The sequence below is a fragment of the Equus caballus genome, chromosome 23 (assembly GCF_041296265.1).
Source record: "Equus caballus isolate H_3958 breed thoroughbred chromosome 23, TB-T2T, whole genome shotgun sequence".
NCBI classification, from domain to species: Eukaryota; Metazoa; Chordata; class Mammalia; order Perissodactyla; family Equidae; genus Equus; species Equus caballus.
In genome coordinates this window covers 62,918,291-62,934,825 of record NC_091706.1, presented here as the reverse complement: position 1 = coordinate 62,934,825, position 16,535 = coordinate 62,918,291, and the positions used below count along the sequence as shown (strand labels likewise).

Here is a 16,535-nt window from a genome sequence, read left to right as displayed (position 1 = left end):
AGGCATTTGAGAGAAGAATTCAAACACAGAGGTTTTAAGGGATGTCTGATTCTGAGTAAGGTTCAGAGTTTGAGGCCAAGAAGGGGCAGGAATACGCTGAGGGAGAGGACTCGTGCAGTAGATGTTCAGGTGGGGTTTCCACAATTGAGGAAACATGCCCAAGAAACTGCTCAGAAACCGACCAGAGTAGCCAAATGCCCCTCCTAACACAGTCTGAGCATCCACAGGAGCAACGCACAGCAGCGCCTTACCTTGCCCTCTCCGAATCTGGGAGGCTCTGCATCCACCAGACTCACGGATTCGGGCTAGGGAAGGGCTTGTGAAGCTGCAGGGGCCTGCTGCAAGAAACCTCAGCCTGGACAGGTCCAACCGTCCATGGTGGTGAGATGGTTCTAGCAGTTGCCCTGAAAGTCTTTAGCTGATTCACTCATAAAGATATGCTTGGGGCCTACCACAGCCCCACAGAGGGCTTCCAGACCAATGGAGACACAGCCCCTGGCTCCAGAAGCTCAGCATTGTGTGAGAGACCAGCAAACAGCATCATAAGAATCCTCCCAGACGTGTCCCTGGATACCTTCACCTGCTTCCAGACTTTTCCTCAAACATGATCTTAGCAGTCTTTCTAGATCCCAAGTACAGCCAGGTGCTCTCAGAGCTGAGTATATATACACATTTTTTTTAAGTCATACTATTAGCATTTATTTAACAATATTATTTTATTTGTTTTCAGGTCCAAACAAGTTCTAAGAAAAAAATAACTAACCCTAAATACACTATGCCAAGTACTGTGCTAAAGCACTTCCTATGTATTATTTAATTCTCTGAATAAGGCATTAATAGAGGTACCATTTTATAATGAAGAAATGAGGTTCAAAGTGGTTAACTCACTTACCCAAAGTCACAGTCAGAAATTAAAAAGCCAAAATTCAAACTCATTGCTATCTGACTCGAAAGCTCACATTTTAATTATTCCATAATTCCAGCTCTCCCAAGCTAACTTTCTGTTTGTCTAATTTCATGTCAAAAGAAATACGGAATGTCTAATTTCATGTCAAAAGAAATACGGAACAGGGGGCCAGCCTGGAGGCATAGTGGTTAAGTTTGCATGCTCTGCTTCAGCGGCCGAGGGTTCACAGGTTTGGATCCAGGGTGCAGACCTGCCACTGCTCATCAAGCCATGCTGTGGCAGTATCCCACATAAAATAGAGGAGGACTGGCACAGACGTTAGCTCAGCGACAATCTTCCTCAAGCAAAAGAAGGAAGCCCGGCAACAGAAGTTAGCTCAGGGCCAATCTTCCTCACAAAAAAGAAAAGAAAAGGAAAAAAAAGAAATACAGAACACCCTGAGACTGTAAGCTCTGTGGGGCAGGGCCAGGCCTTGTCTGCCCTGCCCACTGCAGCATTCCCAGTGCCTGGCATAGACCAGGTGCTCAATAAAGATTTACTGAATGAGATCCATTAAATTCTCTTGGTTTAAAAAAAAAAGGGGGGCCGGCCCCGTGGCCCAGTGGTTAAGTTCGAGTTCTCTGCTTCAGCAGCCTGGGGTTTCGCCGGATTGAATCCTGGGCGCGGACATGGCACCACTCATCAGGCCACGCTGAGGCGGCATCCCACATGCCAAAACTAGAAGGACACACAACTAAAACACACAACTATGTACCGGGGGGCTTTGGGGAGAAAAAAAGAAAAATAAAATCTTTAAAAAAAAAAAAAGATTTACTGAATGAATGGATGGATGAAGGAATAAATGTCATCTAGTCTGTGCTATACCCTCCCTCCCTGGAAAGTTTCAGGTTCAGTAAAGTTTATGTGATAGCTCTTTCCCTCTGGGGAAAGCCTAGAATAAAGATACTTCGTGCGGCTGATTAAAGAAAATCCACCTGCTTTAGATAACAGATGAACACATCATACAACTGAATTCTATTACAAAAACCGAGGAACCAGACTTAGATTCCTTCCTAAAAATAGGGATGTCCTACCCTGCAGAGGTTAACATCTCTGAATAACAAAGTGAATTATATTTCCTACCAGTTAGCATGCGACATGTGGAAGATCCTGGAGGGGAAAGTTAGGTAAGAGAGAGCTCATTAGAGAGCAAGGTTAAGTTTGATCCATCTATATACGAGAGGCTGACTGCGACAGAGGAATAGTCTGTGAGAATTACACTTGGAGAGAATGTGATAGAAAATGCCTATTGATCATTCCAGAATAGAACTGAGTTAGGAGAGGACACAGAGAAGTAAGTGAATACAGAACACACTGAGAAAACTACAATCAACTCTTCTAATTTTAACCCTGAAGATTGTCTTTTTACTTTTCAGTTTCTCTTATCCATTAAGTTTATGGCTTGTTAATAAATAATTATTGTTTTATGTGTGAGATTTCTAAATCCAGTCACAGTGAAATTTGACCACTAGGATGCACATACACACAGTGATGTGACGACAGCTGCCAACTTTGAATAACCCACAAATCACTCGAAGGACAGAAGCTGGAACAGTCACGGAGAACAAGGAGGCCTAGAGGAGTGTGAGGTCAAGGAAGGTAATCCCAAAAAAGACTCCCTCTTTGTGTCAAACTCAGAGGAAAGTCCCGGAGAAGAAAGGCTGAAATGCATCTGCCCACTGGATGTGGCAAATAAGAAGCCATCCGCGCCCTTACCAGTAGCTTTCTGAGTCAGGTGGTGATGATGAGAGCAGACAGAGAAGTGAGTCAAAACAGGGGAAAGGCCAGGGGGCAAGTGATGCGGGCACGGGCATGCTGAGGAAGATGCCGTACCAGGCTCAGTGCCAGGAGACCATCTGTGTGACCAAACCCTGGACCCCCAAGATCAAAGCCAAGGCCAAGAAAAGGAAGGAAAAGGACTAGAGGCCAGGCCTGGGTGCCAAGGAGCCCCCGTCTTTATGTGGGGCAGGGCCCACAGCCTCCCTCCCTCCCACAGGCCCAGGATATCATTCCCAAGGCCTTCTGTCTACTCATTAGGTTATCAGTCACACCCTGCTTCTCCCCTTTCACCCCCCAACCCCACCCGCATACCCAAACTGGGAGGGACAAGGGATTCTGGGAAGCTCAGCCTCCCCACAAAGGGATATGATTCCCCGTACCCTCTTTTGTTCTTCCCACAATGATGCCATTACTAAGAAACAAATAAACTTTTTTCCCCCCATAAAATTTTCCTTTAAATATTAAAAAAAATAAGGAAAAGGAAACAGAGTGGATGACTCTTGATTAGACTGGAATGGAAGGAAAGGAAAGACTGGAAGTCCACGTCACAAGGGAAGTTTTTTTCTTGGAGGGTAGGACAGATTTGGGAAGATCTTTACTGAGGCTGAAAACTTGGACTAGTAGATATGAAAGGTCGACAGAAAGAAATAAAGGACATCTGAGAATGAAAGAAAAGGAAGGATGGGCGCAGATATCTATGAGTTTGTATAAAGGGAGCAAAAAGCTGAGAAAATTATGCCTGATATCTCCCCTTTCTCAGTGAACTGGGAGGCAAGGAGGTCTGCAGAGAGGGAGAAGAGTGTTAGGAAGGACTGAATAAGCGTGGCAAAGTTGGGAGTATCTTAGAGGAAAATGGGAAGGACTGAGGTTGGAGACACTACTCAAAACATTCACTGAGAATCAACGTGTGCCAGGCATTCGTTAGACACTAAAGATGTACAGCGAAAAAACAGACAAAAAGCCTTTGCCCTGACGAAGCTTATTATCTAGTGGGGGAAGGGAGACAATAAACAAATACATAATGAAAATATGTAGCATCAAACAGTGCTGTGGAGACAGAGATGGAGGAAAAAGCACCCGGACAAGAGGGTGGGGAACGCAGGCAGTGGGGAAGAATTATGGCTCTAAACAGGGAGATCAGGAAGGCTTCCCGGAGAAGGTGGATGGCTGCAGCACCAAATCTGTCCTGTGATGTGATTTCCTGGAGTCGAAAAGGTAGACTGCAGCACGGACCCAGGGCTGGGACTCTGCCAACGGCTTGGCGAAAGGATGATACTTCAAACGACCTACGATAAGACCCAGCCTAAAGAGGGAAGGAAGGCGGGCAGGAGGCTGGCAAAGCCGGTAGCGGGTGGAAGAGACCGAGAGAGCCAGGAGGACAGGTTATGGTCAGAAAGTGGAACCTAAGAGTTTAAGGCTTCAGAGATGGGGCATCCCCAGGGCTGCTTCCCTGGTAGTGGGTGTGGAGGCGGAATGAACGTGAAGGTCACTGCAGTTGACAAGATCAAAGAACCGGAGGATGGCACAATCCATATGATCACTAACGTCACCAGAAGAACAGCAGGACTGAAGGTAAACCAGTAGGACTGAAGGTAAACCAGTTCTCAAACTTGAGCATGCATTAGAATCACCTGGAGGCTTGTTAAAAGATAAGATTGCTGGGCCCCACTCCAAGAATTTGTTTAGTAAGTCTCCAAGAATTTGTTTAGTAAGTCTGAGGTGAGGAGCAGGAATATGCATTTCTAACAAGTTTCCAGGTGTCACTGACGGCTGCTGGTCTGGGACTACACTTCGAGAACCACTGGGGTAGAGGAAAGATACGGGCTCGATGCATTAATAAACGACGGCCGGGAGATTTGCAGGCTAACAGATGACAAAGATGAGGAGACATGGAAGGTGATGAGCATTAGCTTCAAAGGAGCAGGGATTTTGATACAAAGGTAGAAGGACAATGGTTTAAGAACGACACTGTGGAAGGAGTGTGCTCGTCCCATCTTCCAGAAATGGAGGTGAGGAGGATAAGGGAAAGAGCAGGCTGTGGGAGGCAGTGAGGAAAGTGGTGAACTGAGAGAAGGCCATAGGTCAATTAAGAGCAGGAGCAAAGCAGAAACAGCTTAAGGATAGACGGGACGTTACCACCACAGAACGAGGGGTCCAGAAAGTCTGGGAGAACAGGGCAGTGCTAGACGCTCTCAGTACAGAATGAGAGTAAGCAGAGGCCACTCTCAAACAGCCAGGGCGACATATTTGAGGCGATCCTCTCTTTCCATTCCAGTCAAGCTGTCATCTCTAGCACTCCACCAAAACTGCCCTTATCAAGACCAACAACCTTCACACTGCCAAATCCAATAGCAATATGTGCTTCTTATCTTTCTGGACTTATTGGTAGCATTTGGTCACTCCCTCCCCCTTGAATTCTTGTTTTTATTTGGCATTTAGAACATGTTTCTCTTCCTAGTTCAATTGCTACTCATTCTCCATTTCCTTTGCTGGATCCCTGTCTTCCAATCTTGATACCTTGAGGTATAGGAAGGCTCCATCCTCAAAACCTTCTTCTCTACGCTCCCACCTTAGGTGACCTCCTCTAGTCCACTAAACACCATCTCCATACAGACAACTCCCAAATTTAAGTCTCCAGGCCAGATCTCTTCCCTGAATTTGATATCCAACGCCCTACTTAACATGCCCATTTGGAAGTGTAAGAGGCAACTCAAATTTAACAAATTTAACCAAATTCTTTATCTTCCCTAAACAGGGAGTGGACAAAGGAAAACATATGCAAAAACACCTTTCCAACAAGGAAAGACTAAGAAACAGTCACCGATCAGAGACTAAGGAGATGTGATGACTAAATGCAACGTGGTACCCTGGAACAGAAAAAGGACGTTAGTGGAAAAACTGGTGAAATCCAAATAAAGTCTGCAGTTAGTACTATTGTACCAGTGTTAATTTCTCAGTTTTGACAAAGGACCAGGGTTAGTTATGAAAGATGTTAACATTAGAGGAAGCCAGGTGAAGGATATATGGGAATTCTCTGTACTATCTTTGCAACTTTTCTATAAATCTAAAATTATTCCAAACTAGAAAATTTTAAGAACAAACAACACCCTTTCCCCTCCCAGGCTTTACCACTTCAGTATATGACAATTCCATTCTTCCACACATACGGAGTGGTCTTCAGGCACAACACCCCGGCTTCCTCCCCAACTCCTCTCATTCTCTTGCATTCAACCTCCCGTCTATCTGCAAATCCTGTCCGTTTTACCTTCCCAATACATCCAAAGTCTAACTGAGTCTCACCTGTCCCAGCACTACCACCCAGTCCAGGTGTCCATCATCAACGACCTGAAGTACTCCAACAGCTTCCTAACTTGCCCCTTCCTTCCTTAGGGCCTCTTCTCCACGCAGCAGGCTGGGTGTTTTAGAATGCTAGTAAGATCATGCCATCCCTTTTCCCAAAACCTTCCAGCTGCTTCTCACCTTGCTCAGAACCAAATCTAAGGGCTCACATGATCTAGCCCCTGCAACCTCTCTGACCTCCTCTCCCACCGGCTTCTTCTTTGCTCACAAAGCCCCCCTCTGACCCCAATCTAAACTTGCTTCTCCTTCTGTCTGGAATGCTCTTCCCCAGAGAGCCACATGGTACACTTCTGCACTTCCTTCTAGTCTCTGTTCACACGTCTTCTCATCAGAGACCAACCTATCTAAACTAGCGCCCCTGTTATTCCCAGTACCTAGAACAGTGATTGGCACATAGTATTTACTCAATAAGTATGAATAAAGTGTTCTCAAGAACATGTGGGGAAGTGAGGCCAAGAGAGATTCGTTAGGCAGAACTCTAAGATGGCCTCCAAGATGCCCACCCCCTGGTAGGCACACCCTACATAATCTCCTCCCCTTGAGTATGGCTAGGCCCGATCTAATCAGGTGAGCTCTTTTAAAAGTCTCTAGAAATGAGAGAGAGAAGTCAGAGAGATCTGAAGAATCTGCAGCAGATGCTTTCCTGTAGGCCTTGAAGAAGCAAACCGCCACGCTGTGGAGACGGCCGTGTGGTGGGGAATTACAGGAGGCCTGGAGCAGCTGAGAGTGACCCCCAGCTGAGAGCCAGCAAGAAAATGAGGACCTCAGTCCTACACCATAAGGAACTAAATCCTACGAACAACCAGTGAGCATGAAAGAGGACCCCATGCCTCCGACGAGATTGCACCCCTGGCCACATTTCAGTCCTGTGAGACCCTGAGTGGAGAACTCAGCTAATCTGTACCCAGACTCCTGACACACAGAAACTGTGATATAATAAATTTGTGTTATCTTAAGCCACCACTATAATTGTGGTAATTTGTTATGAGACAATAGGAAACTATTAACCAGCCTTAAGAATTCAAAAACAACTCTGGAAAACACTGCCTGGGTTCACACTCAAGTTGAGGTCCCAAGAAAAAGGTGAAGCAAATGAGAACTAGAAGAACCATGGGCCAACGCAAAAACAGGCCCAGGCAGGTGGTGGCTTCATGATCACATTCACTGGAGGGAGACCAGAACGGTGAAGGTCCATGAGGAAGAGCTAGTGCATTGAAGCTGCTTAGCTGGATGAAATACATACTCAGGGCAAAACGAGAAGTGGCTTCAAATACTGCAAAAAGCTGATGTGCAATGATGGGGAGGGAAACTGTGAGGAGACAGACCGGTTGCGTGTTGCTCCAGAGGACAGAACTTGAACCAGGGGACAGAAAGTATTTATAGGAAAGAAGTTTCCAGTTCAATGTAGGGAAGAACTTTCTATCAGTCAGAGCTGAGTACCTACGATGTCCTACAAGCTGTGTTAGGCAATAGGGATACAAAAATGAAAAGAAACATATCGTCTCTGCTTTCAAGGAGCTTACAGATTAGCAGAGGGAGCTGACCCATAACAAATGACGGTTTCCATGGGTAGATGCTATAATAGAAGCACGTGTATGTAAGGGAAAGATATATCACAGGGCTGGAAAAGATCAGTGCTACCCACAAGAGGTGAGAAAAGGTTTCTTGGATATGCGGCTAAACTAGCTTTTGAAAAATGAGTAAGAATTTACCAGAAAGCTAAGTGGTAGACATTCTAGACAGAGGGAGCCACAGAAGCGACAGCATGGAAAGACAAAACGGTATAGAGTCCAGGGAATAAAATGTAGTGGGGTCCGAGGCAGCAGCACGTGAGGTTGTTGAGTAAGGCAGAAGCCAGAATCCGTGGGTGATGAGAAAAAGTGAGTGGAATTAAGCAGGGGAGTGACACAGTTCCGTATGTGTTTTAGAAAGATCGCTCTCTGATGCTGGTGCAAGAGATGAACTGAGAGAAACTGGAGACGTTAGGAACTCTTGCAGATGAGCAGACAAGAGATGATGTGGGCTGGTACCAGGAGGGGCAGTGGAGACATTACCATCCCCTACTTTCACAATTCAAAAAAAAACTGTAACCAAACATCTATACAACCCATATCTGCATTTTTACAAACACTTACTAAATTCCTCATTTGTTAAGAGAAAAATTCTGTCTTTGTATTAGCTTATGATACATAAAACTAAGTAAGCATTTACCGACTGCGGAGGGGAACAGGTGGTGGCAGGACCCAGGCAGTCGATGAACAAGGACAGAAAGAGACTGTTCGCTCTGAACTTTTTTATATTTTTGGGTTTCTAAGTTGTGTAAATATATTACCTACTCAAAAATTAAAATCAAAAAACCAAAGAAAAACATTTCCACCCATCTAGGAGATTTACCTGTGTGTGTTTCCATGTTCTTTAGGACGTGGTTCTGTTTGCCTCGGGGGAAAGATGCTACTTGAGGATCCTGCCTCCTCACGGTGCATTTCTCTGGACCAACCCTTCTGGACGACTTGACGACTGCCAAGTTCCCACTGTCACAGGCAGATTTTGGTGGTCTTTCATTAACATTATCCTTTGGAATGGGGGCCATGCTGTTTCTGGGTCCTGCATTTGTATGTCGCTGGCTATCCTGTTTTGGTGGATTCCTGCCTGGTCGTGGCCTGGCCCCTTCCACTTCCCAAGGAGGCCTTTTCTGTGGGTATCTTCTCTGCTCATTGCGTCTGGCCCCAGACCCGTCTAATACTCCTTTTCTAACAGATGCATCTGAAGAGTCAGGGTGGATGATCCCCAGGGGTTTGGCGTTCTCAGGTCCGGCATCCTCTGGTTTTGGAGTCATTCTGTTACCCCACTCACTTTTGAGTTTCCCCTTCACTTTTGGTCCTCTACCATGGCCGTACACAAAATGGGTTGCTTTTTTGGGTTTTGCTCCCCTGGGATCTGCGCCGACAATTTCCTTCTCGCTCTCAGAAGGGCTGTGCTCTCTGGGGTCTGTCCCACTCTCTGACCGGGCCACACTTTCTACGCCAGCCACATCTGAGGTCTGGTCAGTGAGACTTTGTGTTCTCTTGGCTCTGACATGCTGCTTTTCACTCTTCAATTTCTGCCAAGGTTGATTCTGAAGGCCATGGCTCTTGAATGATTTATTAGAAGCAGAGGTTTGGAAAGCAGTCTGTTGACTCTTAGGTTTGCTTCCTGAAGGGTGATAACTGTGCTGGTGAACAGCCAAGATGTCATCATAAGGGACCTGCCTGGAAAGCTGACAGGGAGGTGGTGAACTGTAATTTCTTCTACCAATCCTGTTAGAATCTAGTCTCCTTTGACTCCCACAATTTAGACCGGAATTTTTTCTCTCCTGAGGAATGAACTCAGCAGCATCCGTATTGAATTTAAAAGTACCTAGGACATAAGAAATAGACATGCCAGTAAAGAAAGAAATTAGTCACCCATGAAGCCCAGAAGACTCTCAGCCCTATCTAAAAGTCATTTTCCTAAGGACTTTGTATAAAGCAGACTCTTAGTAAGGCCTATGTTTCCATGAAAGTGACGGGTTCAAGGTGCTTGTGGACCTTGTTCAGGGGTGGGACATCAATCAGCAGGTTCTATGAGGTCTTTCAAAACTCTAAGGTAGCATTGTGTAATATCAAGTAAACAGGATTTGGAGACAGCCAAAATCAGTTTAAAATCTGGCCTTCCAACTTCTGGTATGAGCTAGCAACAGCCCTTGATTGCTTTTTAGCCTTAGTTTCCTCATCCACGACAGATAATACTATTCCAAAGGATTACTGTGAGATTTAAATAAGATTTCATCTAGTACTTAGCATAGTGAGTACATTAGTTCCCATCTCCTCCCCCAGGAATATATTTTAGTTTTTTCCACACATAACTCTATAATATGGTCCAGAATCACAGAGTCTCAAAAATTAATAAGCATATGCCCCTTCAATCCACTCATTTTTTCCCCCGCAGATGCTTCTTTGTATAGTCAACTCAGTCCCCGGAACACAAAGATGAAAGGATTTGCCTAAGAACACAAAACTAGTTAGTAGCAAAGTCAGAAGTAGGTGTAGCAAATAGAACATACTGTGAATCAGTAGGGTGTGGAAGACACGGGCTTAATTCCCTGTCTATCACTTATTGTGTCTTTATGCAAGTTACTGAGTCCCAGTTTCCTTATATATAATGGAGATGGTAACAATCCCTACATCCAAGAGCTGCCAGGAAGAGTACAGCAAGTTACTAACACATAGAAAGTGGTTAAAATGGTGCTCTATTACTGCTGTTAGGACTACAGACTATCTGAAACACGCAGACCCAACCACAGATGGGTGCAGTGCAGAGTGTGTGGGTTTCAGGTTTAATAATAAGCCCTAACATTTATTAGGTGCTGAACATGTGCCAGGCACTATTCTAAACACTTTGCACGTGTTAACTCATTTAATCCTTACATTCCTGATGAGAAAACTGAGACATGGAGAGAGTAAGTAGCTTGCCCAAAGCCACAGGGGTATTCCAAAGCAGATTCAGGATTCCACCCCAGGCAATGTGGCCCAAGAGAACACGCTCTTACACCATGCTGCACTGTCAGAGGTTGGGCAGTGGGTACCAGAGAAACATATACTTAAGAACTGAACAAGGACCAGCCCCGTAGTGTAGTGGTTAAGTTTGGCGTGCTCCACTTTGACAACCCAGGTTTGCAGGTTTGGATCCCAGGAGTGGATTTACATCACTCATCAGCCACACTGTGGTGGCAACTCACATACAAAATGGAGGAAGACTGGCCACAGATGTTAGCTCAGGATGAATCTTCCTCAAGCAAAAAGAGGAAGACTGGAAACAGATACTAGCTCAAGGTGAATCTTTCTCAGCAAACAAAAAAAAAGAACTGAACAAGATCATAAAGATCATAGGGTAACCTCTCACTCAATCCAGGATTTGTCCTGAAAGCTTTCACATAGGCAGAATTCTGGGGATGGGGTGGATGGCCTTACAAAATGGCAAGAGGATTACACAAATTCAAAAGATGGCAGAGAAGGTGTTCCAGAAACATAAGAGATAACTTAAGGGTGGGAATGGGCAGATTAAACCAAATGAGTGTTGTGTAGTCCTCTCCTGCTTGAAGAAGCAAGATTGGAGACAGGGCTAGGAAAAAGGTCAGTAAAGATGTTCAAAATGACCTGGTAAAGGATGAGAAGAGGGTGTTTCATGTTAAGCAGTAAGGAGTTGATGCATCTAGAGTCCAGATAGGCAGCACATATTCATATACAGTGTATGTTCCACTAGACATGAGGTAGGCTAAGCCCTCAGAAAGACCCTCAAGGGACATGAGGAAGGGAAAAAGAGCACACGAGGCAGGAAACTGGAGTTCAGACACCTTTTTTTCCCCACTATTTTAAGTAGCTGTAAGTTACTGAGTAAATAGGATGTCTTATAACCAAGGCTTGGCTATAGCACAAGTGGTACCCTGGATCCAAGGTAACACAGCAGTGCGGTAGGTGTCCAACAGGTGGGTGGAGCAGAGTAAGGGGAAATCCAACTGCAGATTATAAAATCCAGAGGCAAAGCTGGCATTGGAGAGTCTGCCCATAGGCAGAAAGACAATCCTGGACTGAGCTGTGTTTGAGGACAGGAGCAGGCAAGAGAACTAAACCTTGAGTAGGGATGGAGGTGTGGACTAGAGAGGATGCTGGAGTAAGAAAATGGAATAGGAACCAAGGCAAAAGCAAACTAAGGCACATGAGAGGGAGTGGGCAGGTCACGGGACTAGAGGACTTTGCCTCAGTAAATGGGGAGGAGGTTATAACCTGGGGAACACCACCAGAGGCCAAAACATGACTCACAACTAGCCCGACCCAACTGAAGGGTGTAGAAATGGGCCAGAAGTGAGCCTGAGGATGGGGAGCCCAATGGATCCCATTTAGTGGACCTAGGAAAAGAATGGGTGGGAGAATAACAAAACACCAGCCTCAAAAGGTTCCCACCCTCCAACATGACTTAATACCTAAATCAGGACCAGAGTACACCAATGTGGTGTGTTTTCCAACTTTTTGACCAAAAGTCTCAGTAATAAAAACATTTTACCTGCCACCCAGTACACAAATACTTATATACTCGTCTTGGCGCTCCAATAGCTGGTAGGTAGCAGAACTAAGACTCAAACCAATGACTGTTTACAAACCTCATGCTGCAAATTGCTGACCTGTTTCTCAGAAAGAGAGGGCCTTGAAGTCAAACCAATGTAGTGGGTCGTGACAAATATTTTTTCAAACGAAATAGAAAATAGAGTGTTTCGCAGATAGGAAAACCATGGCTTCCTGAAACTTTTGGTTCGCTTTTATATGTATGTATGTGTGCACTGAGATCGCTATATAAAATGTTCCTTTTCGGTCGCTGTCCATAAAGTTTGGAAAAACGATGTAAGGTGCACCCTGAAGGAAAAGGACATGAATGTTACATTAGCAGCCAAATGAGGCTGTCTCTACACACAGGCAACTCCGGGAGGGGAGCGAGCTAACAATCACGGACCAGGTACAGCCCAGAACGGGAGCCTTTGCGGGAATTAATTTATCTACTCCTAACTGACATGAGAAAACGAGAGCCAGTCACACTGCGACCTCATGGCAGGCTGAGGCTGGAAACCAAGCGCCCGCGCCGCCGCCCCGAGACGCACGCATACACGTCCAGCACAGCGCGCACGGCCGCCACGCGTCGGGAACCCGCCACCGTCCCGGGCGGCAACCGGGCCGACGCCCGCCTGTCCCACATCAGGGAGGCCGCTGCCCCAGGACGGCCGGGACACCCACATCGACTCTCTGGGCGCCAGGGCAAACCCGCTCTGCTTAGAAACCCAGCCGCCGGGCTTCACGACCCAGTCGAGGATGGGCGCGATCTCGGTACGCACGACGCGCGCGGCGTGGCCCTTCCGAGCCACTATCCCCAACCCTAGAGCGCGCCGCTCTCGCGATATGAATGGCTGGAGCCTTAGGACTCGTCACGGACCCCATTTCCGCTCTCTGAGGGGGGCCCAGTCCCGCGAGGGCCAGGGCAGTACCTGAGACAGGAGGCGCCTCCGCCATCCCGTGCCGCAACACCTTAAGCGAGCCCTGCAGCCGAGCGAACGCTGTCACCCGGTCACGTGCTCTGGACTTCCGGCGCGGCGACAATATTCGCAATTGCGCGCCCGGTAGACGGGCCACGGAGCTTGCGCGGCCTGAGTCAACAGAGCAGTGCGTGCGTGACGTCAGACAGGCGCGCCGGGCGCCGCGCTGAAGGAGGAGACTGGTGGCTGGAGGCGGCAAGGACCGCGAGGGAGGGGGGCGGGAAGGGACTTGCGTAATCATTGTTTTCCTTTTTGAGGGTCACTGTGCTTTCCTGCTACCTTGCCCTTTTGCCCTGCCACCCAACCAACTTCGCCTGGTCTTCTGACATCGTCACCCTCCTAGAGTAGTTCAGGCGTGGGATTAAAACAAACAAAAAACCCAAGTAGGTAGTCAAAAGTCAACCTGGGAAAAAACGTCTACAAAACAAACGATAAAGGGCTAATATACAAAGATCTCTTACAAATCAATTAGAAAACGATAAGCCGTATATTAGAAAAGGACAGGAATGGGCAGATGACTATAAAACAAACACAGATGGACACTGAACAGGAAGGGGGACTTTTGGAGGAGCTGATAAACTTTAAAGTACAAAATTTTAAACGAATGTGTGGAGTTTTTGTTTTGTTGTTTTTGTTGTTGCATTACTAAATAGAAGACACCATTTCAGTGTGAAGCATCTGCGTTTGTAAAGTAATTCACTGGTCCAGGCTTCCCCAAGAACAGGAAATAGGTTCATTCATTCACATATGTTTTAATGCATCTTCTGTCTTAGGCATTGCTTTAAGTGCTGGAGGTAAATGGTGAAAAAGACACAGATGATCCCTGCCCTCATGAAGTGCATTGTCTAATAGGGGAGAGAGAGAGTAATTTATATTTACAAATTAATAATTTGTAAAATAACTACAAATTGTGTTAGTGTTATGAAAGAAATAAGCAGGGTTACAGTGACAGAGACTTATTAGGATCTGCTCCAGAAAAGGTGGCTAGGCTTCTCTGAGTAGAATGAAAGATGAGAAGGAGCAAGCTATGTGAAGATTCACAGAGGGAATAGCATGTGCAATGGCTATGAGGAAGGAAAGAGCTTGAAGTGATCAACGTATTGAAATATTTGCTGGAGAATAGTGAGCAAGGAGAGTGGCACAGCATGAAATCGGAGAGGTAGGTAAGGCGATCACGCAGATCACGTGGTGATCTGGATCCACGTGATAATGGATTTTATTCCAAGATCAATGGAAAGTTATTGAAAGGTTCTAAGCAAAGAAGGGGGATCTGATTTACACCTAAAAATTTCTCTTGCTTTCGGGGGAAGACTGAATTGTTGGGAAGCAAGTATAGAAGTGGACAGACTGGTTACACTCTTGTATTACACTCATGCAGATGATAATGATGGCCTTGCACTAGAGTGACAGCAAAATATGATGGAGAGAAGAGACACCTCTAAGGTATATTTGAGTGTGGAAATTAATAAAAGAAATCTTAACTAAATTGGAGTTAGAAAGGCCTGTAGAGGGAGCTCTCATGCCCTGTCATACTTTGTCAACTATACCAACCAGGAAGAGAAAGACCTTGCATCTTGGACAGGAAGTAAAACTACTTTACTACTGAAGGAAGATTTCTCTCCCCACCCTGCAACAGCCCAGCCAATGAGAAATGCCACAGCTCAGCTAATGAGAAGCTGTTGCCGCCCTCACAACTGCTGCTTTTCCCCAATGGACTTTTCTTTAGAAAAGCCCCTCCCTACTCCACCCTTTTCTCTGTAAATGTAGCTCACTCCTTTGTTTTCTAGATTCACCTATGGTTTGCCATAGCACGCACACCCCAAATTCTTTTGGCTATTCCGGAATAAACTCATTTTGAGAATAAAATAACAGGCAAATTTGCTTTTTAAGTTGACTTGAGGGGCTGGCCTGGTGGCACACCGGTTAAGTTCACACGTTCCGCTTGGGTGGCCGGGGAGTCACAAGTTCAGATCCCAGGTGTGGACATATGCACTGCTTATCAAGCCATGCTGTGGCAGGCATCCCACATATAAAGTAGAGGAAGATGGACATGGATGTTAGCTCAGGGCCAGTCTTCCTCAGCAAAAAGAGGAGGATTGGCAGCAGATGTGAGCTCAGGGCTAATCTTCCTCAAAAAACAACAAAAAAAGTTGACATGAGATAAAACCATTATCCAGCTTCCAAACTTTTTCCAAACTGACAGGTATGATGTGCTATCTCATCGTTTCAATTTGCATTTCTCTGATTACTAATGAGTCTGAACACTTCCTAATGACCTTTTGAATTTCCTCTTTTTTAAATTGCTTATTCACATCCATTGCCCCATTTTTCTATTGGGGTTGGTCTATTTTTCTTGCTGATGGTTTCTTGTATATTGTAGGTATCAACTTTAGACATTTAGGTATCAGTTTTAGACATTTCAGTTGTCTTCTATTCCATTAAGACTATTAATTTTGTTCTTTATTGAACATAAATCCTTAATTTTGACAGATCAGTTCATCAAACCAACCAAACTTATTGTTACCTTTAGAAATTACTAGATGTATCAGTCTGGAACCGACCAAGAGAGAGGAACCATGCAGTAATTTGAACAGGGAACGTTTTATTTATTTAAAGACTTAGTGACTATAACAGGGCGTGGAGTAGTAGGAGATTGAGATTCTAAAAGAATACAGAATTAGTAATATAAGGAGCAGCCACTACCTCTAGGGCTGAGGTAAAGTGTCCAGTGAAGAGCACCCCAGAGCTGAGGTGCAGACCTTGTTAGAGAGGACATGCCTGTGGCTCCCTAGACGGCAGGGAAGCTGCTGTGGTGCTGCACTGGCAGAAATCGCCAGAAATCTAGCTTGTCAGGTGCTGGGGAAACTCATCCGTGGGGAGGTGTCTCACAAGAGGCTCTCTACTACAAACCCCTTGAGCGGGGGGTGCCCAGGGAAGTTTCTGGCTCCTGGCCACCATACACTGAAAAAGCCAGGTGCTGAAGAAGCCATGTGCGTTGCAGGAGCCAGACACTGGAGAAGCTGCCCACAGCACAGAAGCCTGCCTAATGGAAACACTGGAAACAGGAAACAAAACCCCTTGGTCCTGCAATATCTCTCCGGTGTCCTCTACTGACAAAGCTTAATACCTACCAGCTGGTAAAGGATCAATATTAAAAGGGCCCAAATCCATTTCACAGAGCTGACAAAAAGGATAAATCTGGAACTGAAAGGCAATAATTCATAACTGGCACACTAGGGAATCTACTCACTGTTTTCAAAACTTGTAAGTAAATGAAAATTAGTAGACATTTATCCTGCCTTTCCTATACAAACAGTACTTCCCACAAAATACCTAAACTTTGACAAGAAATTA

General features: G+C 45.6%; 1 protein-coding gene and 1 long non-coding RNA gene across 6 annotated transcripts in view; one reads left to right on the top strand and one right to left on the bottom strand.

Moving 5' to 3' along the window:
* Positions 1-13,328, bottom strand: part of NFX1 (nuclear transcription factor, X-box binding 1) — a 61,482-nt gene extending 48,154 nt beyond the window's left edge. For 3 of the 5 annotated variants that reach the window (XR_011431595.1, XR_011431596.1, XM_005605056.4), the window contains exons 1-2: positions 13,134-13,322; positions 8,480-9,481 (exon numbers count right to left, since the gene is read on the bottom strand). Coding sequence is in view for 3 of the 5 variants with exons in the window: in XM_005605056.4 (XP_005605113.2) it covers positions 8,480-9,481; positions 13,134-13,158 (1,027 nt within the window). In the remaining 2 variants the exon portion in view is untranslated. Of the gene's footprint in view, positions 1-8,479; positions 9,482-12,885; positions 13,043-13,133 lie in introns of those variants that run through there. The other 2 variants (XM_001499262.6, XM_070248751.1) reach the window with 2 other exon arrangements.
* On the top strand, positions 3,921-6,982 carry LOC138920435 (uncharacterized). Its single transcript, XR_011431598.1, has 2 exons — positions 3,921-4,297; positions 5,481-6,982. It is a non-coding gene; the product is annotated as an uncharacterized lncRNA (long non-coding RNA).
* Positions 13,329-16,535: the final 3,207 nt, after the last annotated feature.